The sequence below is a fragment of the Cupressus sempervirens genome, chromosome 4, assembly GCF_028749045.1.
Source record: "Cupressus sempervirens isolate cs-2001-9-10 chromosome 4, ASM2874904v1, whole genome shotgun sequence".
Taxonomy (NCBI): Eukaryota; Viridiplantae; Streptophyta; class Pinopsida; order Cupressales; family Cupressaceae; genus Cupressus; species Cupressus sempervirens.
The window spans coordinates 491,554,974-491,569,027 of record NC_143121.1 but is presented as its reverse complement, the minus strand read 5'-3'; the positions used below and the strand labels follow the sequence as shown (position 1 = coordinate 491,569,027).

Sequence of the window (14,054 nt, the reverse complement as noted above, 5' to 3'; positions counted from 1 at the left end):
AAATGCCAAATGCAGCTCTAGCAAGACAATCAGGAGTGATCAGTATAGAAATTTCCAAAGTGAACACTGAAAAAAAGAATGTGAATTTGCAATTCAGATAAGAATAAAGATCTCAATGATCGAGTCCAGTAAAAGAGCGCTCATTTTCTGTGAATGATGTGGCATGGCTTGACCATGGAGCGAGGAGGAATGCATGTATGGCCCTGTCATGGCATTAAGATAATTAGTTGGTTGTGATAGATAACACGAAAACCCACATCACAAACAGTTTATGAAAGCAATAGACTTAACAATCATTTATTATTTATGATTTTTATATTCACAGATCTACAACCCTATTAGACCTATGCTAACTTCTACCAATCAGATAATTAAGATGTTTGTATATTAATACTGCTAGAAGAGCTATCATAACAATTAATGGAAACCCAAATGACAAAATACGCAAAGCATAGGTTTAACAGACCTCATCTTTTCCTCTGAAATATGCTTCTTGAGAATGAGGAATAATTTTATGGCTGGCTGATGCATTCAATTCTGTAACAAGTGCAACATTTTCATCGAAGCAAAAAAACTGATTTGATGTCATTCACAATGGACAATACAAATACCATATAGAAATGAAGATAGTCAAGTACTATATCAAGGTTGAATACCTTTTGTTTTTACTTGCCTTCAATTCTTCACGGCTACGTTCTCTAATCTCATCTTCAACATCATCAACAATAAGAGAATATGAGCATGTCTTTATCTTCAACTTCAGCTGTCTCTATATCAAAGGCATGCCTAATAAGAACCAAAGAAGAACAAACCACCTAACTACTCCTCACAGGTGAGAAGTAGTAATAGCAATAAATATAACTTTAAGTAGATTACAAGTAAAAAATGCTTAAGAGGTAGTGTTGCCCCTATGATGCAATGATGGCAATCCTTTAAATCCAGGATTAAATAAGTTAAGAAATATTGAATTGCATCATCATCTGGAAGGATCTTTTAGATTTTAATTGACATTCTTCAATGTGGATGAAAAATACATTTGATAAACATTTTCAAAATTTTAAAAATCTCAGCGTGTAGGTAACCAAATCAACAATCTAAGTAGTCATTATTATATTGTTGTATTCATGTCTTTCTGGTCATTTTCATCATTTTAGTGAAAAAAATTTCAGCAATAAGTGACAAAAGAGCATATTTATTCTTTTATGATTGTACACTTCCCATTGATTGCGGTGAAATATTCCTTTTCTTTCCTATTTTTGGAAACCATAGCTCAGAGAATTATAAGGGGCACATGTATTTTAGTCTTATTATAACTTTGATATTAGAACCTGTTTCACGGCATATGGAGGAGGAAGGGCTTGAGTTTTTGCAGTTTGCTTTCCGTTGGTTCAACTGCCTTTTAATACGTGAGGTATGCAACTGAAACATAGAGTTTTATCATCAGCCTTACAGAAGAGATGTTTTAAATGTAATTCATGAAATGACTATTTCCTTGTGCATTTATGTATTGTTTTTTGTGGCAGATTCCATTTCACCTTGTCACGAGATTGTGGGATACATATCTGGCAGAGGGGGATGCTTTTGCAGAATTCCTTGTATATTTGTGTGCTAGCTTCTTGCTAACGGTGAGTTCTATAAGTTGAACTACCTCTGATATTTACAATTTGTAGCAAAAATGGTGGAAGTTACAACTGTAAATTGTGATGTGTTCTTTATGAACATCATTTTTTTAATTGCAATAGTGTGCATTAATAAGTTCTTGTTTTCTAACAATATGTTTTTTAAGTCCAAAGCATTGGCTAATATAATATTTTTATAACAGTGCACTAATTCTGCAGCTGAATTCTTAAAGGAAGTGCATTTTTTGGGTGTTATTTTCAAGTGGACTGTTCATGCTCATGAGAGATGAGTTTTTGTAAATTTTTAAATATTAACAATACAATTCAATATAGATTGACTTGAAAACACGTAGTTGAGTTTTGAAAATTGCATAAAATTGGCTGCTTTAAAGTGTTTAATTTAAAAAAAAACAAAAAAACAATGCAAAATATAGCTACAGGATGTATCAAATGAGACCATACAATGTTGACAAAGTTGATTCTATTAGACTTGAATACAAATAGATGACAAAATCACATCATTATGTGAATTCAAGAGTCAACTAATAATGAGTTCATGATAAATTGTTATTGAAAATCATCATCATAAGTTGCATATTTATAAAGTTACAAGAATTTATAATTTCCTCTTATCTTGTATTAGTGAAAAATTTGGGGGAGGCTTTAGCCTTCACACACTATTATGGCTCCCCTCTTGCCTAGGAGGTTGCACTTATGGCTCTACCTTAGTATTAGATGGAAGCGACTCCTTACATTGATATCCTTTTTATCAAATCTCTCATGTTTTTACTTCATCTATAACCTCTGTAGATTGCCTCTAGAATAAACATGCGAAATTGGAGACCTAGTAACCCAAGGTTGAACATCAAATCTCCAACTCTCTTTTGAACAAAGACAAACACATGCTAAAGATTGTGAGAAAAGATCATCGAGATGACTTCAAGGTTCCTTCAAATGGTGGACTTAACTCAATTGTAATGATTTGATGTGCTGGTATCACAAGGGGACTTATGCTAGTTCACTAAGATGCATCAACTTGACTAACTTGACTTGTGAATGAAATGGCTTCAAAATGTGCAATGGCAATATATGACTTCCAACTTGTGATGAACTTAAAACTTACGAATCTAAACTACAGCTACTATATTAGGATGCAAAGATGTAAATATCTTTAAGACTACTAGAAATGGTCTTGTCATTAACTCCACTCGCCTAGTGCAATTGTCTAAGGCATGCTTGAGAGGTTTCCAAATCATTATTATAACATCAAATCCGTTGATAGATGTAAATCAATGATCAAGTATTGATTGAAGTTAAGCTTATGATTATGCCATTCGATCGTTTAAGGCATACTTACAAGCAAAAAGCAATTAGTGGTTTGGTCTAAGCAAGTTCATCAAAGATTATTCCATAATAGTTTCCATCCAATCTAAACTAATCGAAGCAAGTTCTAAAACTAAGTGCTTGAAAGAGAATTCTATTCTAATTGAGGAACGCAAAGAGCTGTGCAATACTAAAAAATGATCACAAATATCCACTATGCAAACACAACAATGAATAGAGAGCAATTTCAGTAGCATCTTGGCAACAATTCTCCAATTTAACTTCTTTACAAATGATGAGAGCAAACCTTTATATAGGGAGCTCTATTGCAATGAACTACCAAGATTAAATCAAAACCAATGACCTAGATTACTCCACTAGAACCCTAATTAGGGTTTCCTTGCTGCTGTTGACAAATATTAAATGCCCACCCAATTACAAAAGAGATCATCATGTGGGCCAATCAGAAAATTACAATACTTTTATAGGCCAATAAGTTAATAGGTAAGTTATAACGACTAGATAAAGGGCACTAACAAATGGGCCAATGAGGAGGGAGGTCAAGTAGAAGCTCGTAGAGGAAACCACCAACTAGTGGACCAATGGAAATGTTATGGTAAATTGATGTTGTTGTAGTTATATTAAACAAAGGAGATGAAAGCTCCTTATATAGATTTACAAATACGATGTTTCTAAAAGAAACAATCGTGAACTAAAGACATTAATAGAAACTAACTATTAAACTAAAGACTAACTAAGATGACCATTTTAAAGAAACATTATAATATTATAATAACCTCCCTTAATGGTCATTTCGTAACTGATGTCTTTTGGTCACAAATTATTCAAAACATTTTGCTATTGTTGAGACCCTCCTTGGATCTACAAAATGTAAATGACTAAGAAACCAAAATCCGCCCAAAAACAAACAGATAAGGGTCTCCCATTCTTTCGAGATGCTTTACAGAAAAAGAGAAGAGCCTCCCACTGAGTTGAGTCTGCCACTATCCCTCCTACAAACAACAAAACATCTAACCAAATTCATCACAAAAACATCTAAGTTGATGTTGGATAATGAAGTTGTTCTTCCTTGGAGACAAAGACAAACATTGAGAACAACTAACACGATTTTGAGAAAAATTTGTCAAAGCCTCCAAACTGAGCAAGTAAGCATGATGCTCCAAAACTGACTGCAAAAAGCTTCAATTATTTAGGAGAAAAAGTAACAAAAACCCAAGACAACTTTTGAGGTGAAAAATTGATCAAAATCAAACAAAATCCGAGTCACGGATAAGATAATTTATTAATGTCCAACAAATGGCCACCCAAGGGTCTATGGACTGACAAGTGTACAAGTAGATAGACAACAGGCTATAGGAGCGCCAAACAGTGTCTAGGAAAGAATGTTTACGCATAGATTAATTAAGTAATGCACATAGATAATGAACACGAACAGTACTCCTTTATTCGCATATGCCAACAGATTACATGCAGAGCATAAGATAAGATAGGATGATTTACAATTATCCCAGACGGGGTATAAATACTTCTCGCCGAATCTTCTTGAAGGGGCTCTGTCGACTACATAACAATACTAATCTACTTGTCGGCTACAAAATACAAAATCTTCGACGGCATAAACCAGTCGGCTACAGAATGCAAAATCTACCGACGACATCATCCCCCCCAAAAAGAAAAGTCGTCTCCTGACGACTAACGAAATAGGAGACAACCCACATACAAGAAAACAAAAATACTAGAGAGAAGGTGGTTGCCCTAAAGAATGCTGTTGCCGACGCAACTCATAACCTGCTCCGTCCGGATGCTCAAATCCTTTTGAATTCGTGCGTGAACCTCTACAACCTCCTTCAGAAGAAGTGCTGCATCCATAGCCTGTGTCCTGGCTAACTGCAACTCCTGTTCTGCTGCATCCTTATCCCGCACAGCCGCTTCCTTATCCCTCAACAGTGCTGCCTGCTCAACTGCCCAAGCTGCCTACTGGCTGGCCAAATCCTCCACTAACTTCTCCCTAGCCTCCCTCTCAACTACCAGAGATCTCTTGGCTGCAATCCTGTTCACTGCCCTATCCGCCTCCGCGCGCCTGTGAGCATAATAAACCTCCTTATACAGTCCCACAATCTCATGTGCCAACTTCTCTAGCGGAGTGTTGTGTGGCCCCAACTCTGGCTTAGTGGCCCAATCTGCCAACATCTCCAGTGACTCAACTGCTGGTCAACCTCTCTCCTCAAAACATGAACAGAACTGCTGCGGACAAATCTCGTTGATGTAAGCTCGAACCAAATGCCACTCCCTCCCCTGAGTCATAGCCTGCAATGCCACATCGTGTCCCTTCTTTAGCGCAACCTTCATAGCCCTGAGGTAGTCCTTGCACCTGTCCTCATCCGACCAATAATCCTCCTTTGCAAAACCCTCCATCGTCCATTCGGCATCACTATTCTCTTCCTCTTCTGCAGGGACTATGTCCACATCCGGTGCAGCCTCCTCTGCTCTCGGCGCAACCTCGGGCTGTGGCACCCCCACCTCCTGAGGCTCGGGTACTGTAGCTGATACTCCTAGGTGCCTGGGGGACTGGATGGACAGACCAACCTCGGCAGGGATGAGTCAGAACTATTGTCTCAAGGAAGCACTGGCTCTATCCATCACCTCCGACTGCTCTGACTGTGTAGGTTCCATGCTCTCCTCTTGCTGTGCTGGTTGGGCTGACTAGGCTGTTTGTACTGGTTCAGTGGCTGCTAATAAGGAAGATGAAACAGTGACAACTGCATCACAGTTAATCACATCCAAGCGAACCTGGGGCTTAGGCTCCGGTGTTGGCAACTCTACCCTCTGCGAGACTGGCTCCTCTGGTGCAACTGGAACATCATCTGCTACGGCCGTGGAGAAAGTAACACCTAGAGTGGTCGTCAGTGTAACAACAGCTGTTGTCGGTGGGACCCCCTCTGCCACTGCCCGTGGGACATCTGCTACTGCTGACGGGGTCATCATGACCGGTGCATGATGCTGACCAAAAGGAGGAATGTATGACATGGGAGCAGACAAGTGCGTCGAAGTTGACAACTGCGGCGGGGTGAAAAATGTGGGCTCACTATCTGTTGGTTCACTGCCAACCTCTGCAGAAGTCCTCTCTTCCTCATACTCCGCCCCGCTGCTCTCTGAAGTCTCCTCCCGCTTGCTGTCAGTGTCCCTGTGAGCCACCTGCAATGCTTGAAATACTTGTATGCACCAAGGTTGGTCCGATCACATAGTTGGATGCGTCAACATGAACATTGAATTCCTTATCCAAATCCGGATACGTCAAGATGGGTGTCGTAGCCAATCGTACCTTCAGCGCTTCAAATGCCTCATCATGTTCCTTCTCCCATTTGAATGATTCTCCCTTGCAGGTTAACCTATCAAGTGGATATGACACCTTGGCAAAAATTTTGATAAACCTTCTGTAATAGCTTATATGTTTGAGGAAAGACTTTACCTCTGTCACATTAGTGGATGGTTGCATTTCCAGGATGACTCTAACTTTGTCCGGGTCGGTCTTCAATCCTTCTTTACAGACGATGTGTCCAAGTAGTCTTCCCTATGGAACCATGAATTTGCACTTCTTGGGGTTCAAAGCTAGCTGCACCCTTTGACATCTCTCCATACATTCGCCGAGTGCTGCCAAATACCTGTTCTCCGCGCTGAATACAGACCAATCGTCGAGGAACGCTTTGAAGTTGCTGACGGACATCTTGTCAAAGATGTGCAGTTGATTTGTTGAAAGGTGGAAGGTGCATTGCACAAGCCGAATGGCATCCGATTGTATGCATACACCCCATCTTCCACGACAAACGTTGTCTTCAACTTGCCCTCCTCTGCTATAGAGATCTGATTGCATCTGGAGAACCCGTCCATAAAGGAGTAAATTTCATGTCTGACGACCTCCAAGATGCTGTCTGTAAATGGAATCGAAAAGGGATCCTTGATCGTAACTGCATTAAGACATCTGATGTCCACACAAATCCGGATCTGGGTGGTGTCCTTCACTGAGAACTATAGGTGACACCCATTCACTTGTCTGTACCTTGAAAATAATTCCGGCTTTCAGCATTCGGTTGATCTCCTCTGTAACTCGTGCCGCATAGTTCTTATTCATTCTGTAGGGTTGCTTCCGTATCGGCATTGCTCCTTCGACCAGTGGGATGCAGTGCACACACAACTCCAGAGGTATTCCCTTTAGATCCTTGTATGTCCATGCAAATACATCCTTATATTCCAGGAATATCTTGAATGCTTCTGCTTTCAATATTGGTTCCCAGTTATCTCCCACCAATATGTTTCTTGATTCAAGTTCCTCTCCCAAATTCATAGTTTGCAGTGTGGCTTCATTATACTTGATTGTCTCCCCCTCACTGAATGTATGGGCAAGTGTGACATCCAACGGGACATCCCCCTCCTTTATCTCGGTGAATTCTCTTGGAAATTCATCTCCCTTTGGACCTTCCTCAATTGTCAGTACATTGCAGCCCTGGAACAATTCATAGTCCTCTATTTGCCAGTGGTAGAGACCGTTGACGAATCCAAGTTGTCATCTGTTGATCCTCCTTCCAGCCGCAGGACTCCCTCCTGATCCAGTTCCATACGCTGCCTCCCTTCATCTTCCTCTTCAGAATCTGATGACAAAGCTTCTTCTCCCACCATTTGAGTGTGCAAATCAATGACGAACTTTCTCCCTTTGCTTTCTAGTGATAAAGTGTTTTTCTTCTAGTCGTGTTTAACTCCGGCTTGAATAAGCCATCCGCGGCCCAGAATGGCGTCGTATCCTTTTCTCTTCAGCGGGTTGACGACAAAGTCAAGTAGGAAAGGCTGCGTGCCAATTATTATCAGTTGTGCCATTAGAACGCTGAGAGGTTTTATGCCATGTTGGTTTGCTGTTAACAACTGAAATGCAGGTGGCCACAGTGTCGGTTGTTCCAACTTCCTCTAGGTATCCTCAGGTAAGACGTTCACGTTGGACCCGCTGTCGACAATTGTGTCCGTCAGCACACTTTCGAGAATCCCCAGCTCGACGACCGCTGGATGCCGTCTGGATGCAAGTGCTAGCAACATTGTCTTCTCCTCCAGCGGTAATTTCCTTCCCTCTTCTTGGATCCCCTGTCGCTGGCGCAATATTTGTGAGTGCTGATCTGAGCTGAGGCATTGTGATCAAACAGATCATTGATTTTGACGGGTACCTTTGTTTGTAGTATTTGTCGTACAATGTTCTGTTCGGCGTAGTTCCTTGGTGAGGTGCCCGTGGTGTCCTTCAACTGAGATGTCTCTGCGTGTGTTGCTTTCTCGATTTCCTTTTGTACTTATTCCAGCCTCTTCTTTTCTTCCGTGGGATCGGGGTATAGTCTTGCTTGTTTTCGCGTGATTGCCAACACCTCCTCTTCGTCCGTCTCGACGGTAATCAAATTCACGCCAGATTTTGGGCACTTGGCATCATCATGATCGCCAGGTCTGCATCATCTGCATAATAATTTTGGTGTGTTCGCCATTGTACAATCACGGGCAAAGTGGCCCCACAAATTACATGCTCGGCATTGAACGATCGGCCACCCGTTTGCATCATACTGAAGTCGATTGTGGCTGCCATTGTTATTTTTATTGTTCACATTGTTGTTGTTCTTCCTGCGTCTATTATTCCTGTATCCTCTGGACATGGCACCCTCCGTGTTTGTGTTCTCGTTCCTTTCGGACGCAGAAGCCTCCTGTGCGAGAAACACCTGTTGAGGTCCTCTGGTTTTCATGTTGAAGGGGCATTCTTCTGTGGAATGTCCCATGATCTAACAAATGTCACAGAACTGGTTCTTTGGACAGGAGCCCTTTGTGTGACCTTTTGCCTTACATTCTGTGCACCATAGTTTGCTTCCCTTTGTTTCTTTCTGCATGTTCTTGAATTCCTTCATCATCCGGATCATGTCCTTTTGGAGGGCTCGGACCTTTTTGCTGCTGTTTTCCTCATCGCTACTTTCTTCTTTCGAGGAGGCATCATCGTCTGACTCAAAGGAGCTACTCTTCTTCTTCTTCTTCTTCTTTTTCGTCTTTTGCTCACTTTTTAGGTTTAGTGCTCGGTTGTATGCTTCAGTGTATGACGATGGTGGCACGATCTTCATTTTCTTTCGCAATTTCGGGTGTAGGCCTTCAATGAACCACCTTTTCTGTAATCCATCAGCTGGCTTATTCTCCAAATTTTGTTGATGAAGTGGCATAGACTCGGACTGTTTCATTTTTCCCTCGTCTTGTATTATATATCTCTGCTACAATTTCGTTGTCATCGCAGAGTAGTTGAAATTCCACTGTAAACTCCTCCTTAAGGTTATCCCAAGTGGTTAAGTTCGGGGGATCTGCATTGGCAAACCAATCAATTGCAACACCCCGTAGGGTTGTCGGAAACTACCGGAGCCATTCGTTTGTATTTGTTATGCCATTTGCCCTCCAAATTGTTTCGCATGTTTTAAAGTGTCGGATCGGATCGGCCGTACCATCACCATCGAATTTTGGCAACTTTTCCTTTGGTCTTGCCATCACTACTGGATTTTGTGCACGGGCGTTGTTCAGTCCTGCAACACTGGTGCTGTTCACTCCCACACCGACGATCTGCAATCCCACACCGGTTATCTGTAATCCCACACCGGTGGATTGTTCTTCCACATTGGCAGATTGTACTCGCACACCGACAGACTGTACTCCCACATTGGCAGATTGTTCGACCACACCGGCGGTCTGCACTCCCACACTAGTGGACTGTTCTCCCACACTGGCGGTCTCAACAGCTGCGAACGGTGGTGAAGAAGGGTCTTTTGATGTTGTCCCTTCCGGAAGTGTATCTCGGACAAAGAGTTCACTCCACGCTCTTGCTCCCTCCGACACTCCGAGCCGTGCGAGTCGATTTTCTTCCGTCTGGATTCTTTTCCCTCGGCGAATACAAATTCAAAAACTCCTCCCTTGCTTCCTCCACCAATTCCACCCGTTGTCGAGTCTCCTCCAACAATTCTTCCGTGCTTCTGTGTTCATCGGTAATCTTCTGGAACCTCCTTCTACGTTCAGCTTGCTGTGCCAAAATTAAATTTTCTTGCGCAGTACGTATGCCATCTTTCTTCTTTATCTTATTTCGATCTTTGTTAAGATGATTTGGCATTAAGCTTCATTCCTTCCTCTTTCCAAGTTCATAGGGCAATGGCGCCAAATGTTTACCGTATAGATTAATTAAGTAATGCACACAGATAATGAACACGAACAGTACTTCTTTATTCGCATATGCCAATAGATTACATGCAGAGCATAAGATTAGATAGGATGATTTACAATGATCCCAGATGGGGTATAAATACTTCCCGCCGAACCTTCTCGAAGGGGGTCCGTCGGCTACATAACAATACTAATCTACCCGTCGGCTACAAAATACAAAATCTCCGGCAGCATAACCTAGTCGGCTACAAAATGCAAAATCTACTGACGACAAAGAACAAACATGAAATAAAAGAAACAAAGGAGTAAAATAGAATACAAAACTTTGTTTTTGAGAAAAATCTGTAAAGCCAAATAGATAATTTTTGAGGAAAAAATCATAAATTCGCCAGATAATTTTTTAGGAGAATTATAAACCCAACAAAGGAATCCCATGCAACTTTGCAAAACTAGAAAATTAGAAAAAATTTTGAGGGAAAAAATTATGAAAACCTATCAGAAAAATCTTTATGCCGTAAAACATGAGGCTTTGCATGGTAAAAATGCACATGCAAGTGCATGCAAGTACATGCAACAAACATGCAGGTACATGCAACCCTTGAAAATCAGTGACTTTTGCTACAACCAAGAAATCAGGGGATCAAAACCCTCAACTAGGCTCAGGATTTCCAGCAAAAATCCCCAAAGATAAAACACAAAAGTTTCATAGAATACCTCTAACGATTTTAATAAAAAAAATTTGAAAAACAAATTTTTGGAAAAAATTTTAGGTTAAAAGAGGCTGGTTTTTTGCTTAAAAAATTTGCCAAATTTTATGAAATGCTATCGGCTTGCTCTGATACCATGTTATGGTAAATCGATGTCATTGTACTTGTATTAAATAGAGGAAATGGAAGCTCCTTATATAGATTTACAAAGACGACAATCATGAACTAAAGACGAAAATAGAATCTATTTAATAAACTAAAGACTAACTAAGGCGACCATTAAAGAAACATTATAATATTCTAATAAGAAAATAATATTGCTTCCAAGAGGCAATCGAAGGAGGGCTAGGTCTAAATCCTTTACAATTTGGCATCAAATTGGCCAATCAAAATGAAGCACCTAAAGCCACATGGATCTTCAACAAATCATCTAAGTATTTGTTCCCTTTATGCTTTTCTTTTTTTGCATATTCAATGAATATAGACATTATCTCATTGAACTCCTCCATGGGGACACTTGGTGCCAATGAGTACTCGTGATATAAAATATCACTTGTACAAGTTGTAGTTGTCCTTTTCTAGTCAGCTGCATTAAAATAACCATCAAGTTTGTATTTTTGAAGTTGTTTCCAAATGCTTGAACATAAATGGGGTGGCTTCCAAGATGTAGCTGTCTTTCATTGTCTTGTAATTGTTCAACACTTAAACTTTTTGATCATCCTCCACTTCCAAGTGAAATATAGTGCTTGCATAACCGAGTATATCATTCTTGACCTCCAAAATAACATCAATTGTAGGCAAATATTTGGAATTCACTTGCTTGAGTACATCGCCCCTATGAGCTAATAGGCATCTTGCCCCTTCTTTAACACTTGACTTTTTACTAGCGTATTTTGTGGTATCTCCATGATTACTTGTAACCTTGAAAGAGTATTTTCCTGACCTAGTAGAAATTCTTTACAATCTTGCAACATGTGACTCTTTACTAGCGTATTTTGTGGTATCTCCATGATTACATGTAACCTCAAAAGAGTCTTTTCATGACCTAGAAGAAATTCTTCACATTCCTTCAATATGTTCAATAATGCTCATCGCGTCTTCTACAACCAGACATCTAATCAATTGCATAATTCATAGTTCATAGTTCATAATATGCAACACTCTTATATGCATTTTTCAAAGGGGTTAAGTGGCTAGATAAGCTTAATTGATAAGTAAACTCTGTAGTTAAGCATGCTTCAGCTAGATAGTATTGGAGTTGAAGTCATGCTTCAACCTTGTGACCATTGCCTAGGTGTAATGAGTGCCACTTCCATATGATGTTTATGAGAGAAATTCTTTAAAATAACAACTCATGGCAAATTGTATATATGTTTCAAATGCAAGAACATAGAAAAATGAATTTGCAGGCTGCACCACTGGTAGACAACATTACTGTATACTTTAGTCCCAAACTAATCCAAACAAAACAAAGTTTTGTTGAAGGGATGCTTCTCCACTTAGAAAATTTTATACAAGCCTTGGTATAATAGAGTGACAATAATGTTTCTAATAATCTAGTACTCTGAATGTTTGAGTCCTGTAATATGCAGTCCTGGTTCGTGTGGCATTTCTATTGTTTTCTAATGTTTTATATTGTTTTTGTGTTGTTTCCAATCGACAGATATAGTTAGTGCAGATAAATAGGAAATATTGCAGCATTTTAAGACCAAGAACAATAGATAATAATTAGCAATTATACATCTAAAATGTTCAATTTTTATTTCAGATTTTGTAATTCAATTTCTTTCAAAAATTAAAACGCAGTTTGTAAAAATTGACAAGATATCTAAATCCATCATAGCTAGAAAGCGCTATACTAGTTTTGCTTGAGCTGCTCACAAAAATCATCAAAATAGCACTCCAAAAGTGAACGCCAACCCTCACAATCTTCTCCAAATGCTATGCTGAATGGATGCAAGGAAGTGCAGGTCCAAAATGCCCCAAAGCATCAAGTGTAGTGTCTTCAAAACTCTAGACATCCAACTGGAAAGTGTATGGCCAGCTTGGAGGAAGGAAAAACCAGCAATAATCAATTAAATCTTCCTCAAATCTCCCCATACTTCATCCTTAACAAAACTGATGTCCAATACCTCTGTAATTTGTAATGAATATCTTGACAGAAAGCACAACTATGCTTCCTATATGAAAACACCAAGAAATCCTCCAGATAGCATCGTCTTACTATGTAGAGAATGTTATCTGCAAGGGTATCTGTACTTGAAAAACCATGAAGAACAATCTCTATCAACAACAATAGCAATATCTCTTTGTCAAACTCAAGATATCCCCAATGCTCCTATAATTCCGAAGAGCTACTTTTTATATTAGTTAATATGATAGTAGCGGGGCCACACCCATATACAAACTTAAAATGATTTTACATTATCAGCAGACAGCCCTTATGATAGGCCTAACAATGTGCCACCAAAAACATAGCCACCCCTAATTCCAATGTGCAAATGTGTTTATTAAGAGACAAAGTAGCCAGCATCCCCATACCAAGCCTCTAAGAGAAGTTGTTCACTTGAATGTCATTCATCACATCAAATGCTGATTTGGCAGTCCAGTCTGCAAGCTCATTACCCTCGCAGTATGTGTCACTGACACCTGGAAAAAGATAAATCTCACCCAAAATCAAGGAGATTGATCGTGCCAAATTCCGATTAGGGGCCTGCTTAGTACGAACTGCATTCACAACTAGCAATGAGTCACCCTCCAAGTGAACCTTCTCATAATGTAAGATCTATCTTCTCAAATACTAACTAGAGAAGCATAAAAAATCAGCTTCATTGTTCAAGGCACAGCCTAAATGAGCTTCCACAATCCTCACAAGCTGTCCTACCCAATTTCTTATGACACACCCATCACTAGCTTGACCCGGATTTCCTCAAGTAACATCGTCAAAATTGATCTCATACAATCCTACATCTGGTGGCTTCCACTTCACATCAAGCCTCAGGTTGGAAGGCGAATCAACCTACCTAGCTCCGTAAATAGGGGGACACAAAGGCCCGGCCAAGCTTTCCTCAACTGATCATCCCATAAAGAAAATCTTCTTTTCTTAGAGCGTTTTATTTTTTTGTAGTGCTATTTACCACTTCCACAACACTAGCCTCGATCTTAGTGACCAACCATT

At 40.0% G+C, this 14,054-nt stretch overlaps 1 protein-coding gene across 1 annotated transcript in view; it reads left to right on the top strand.

The window, feature by feature from the left end:
* Nucleotides 1–14,054, top strand: part of LOC149562092 (Ypt/Rab-GAP domain of gyp1p superfamily protein) — a 153,329-nt gene that overhangs the window by 121,806 nt on the left and 17,469 nt on the right. Inside the window, exons 8-9 of the mRNA XM_089825630.1 lie at nt 1,326–1,411; nt 1,524–1,625. Coding sequence (XP_089681756.1) covers nt 1,326–1,411; nt 1,524–1,625 — 188 coding nt within the window. The remainder of the gene's footprint in view (nt 1–1,325; nt 1,412–1,523; nt 1,626–14,054) is intronic.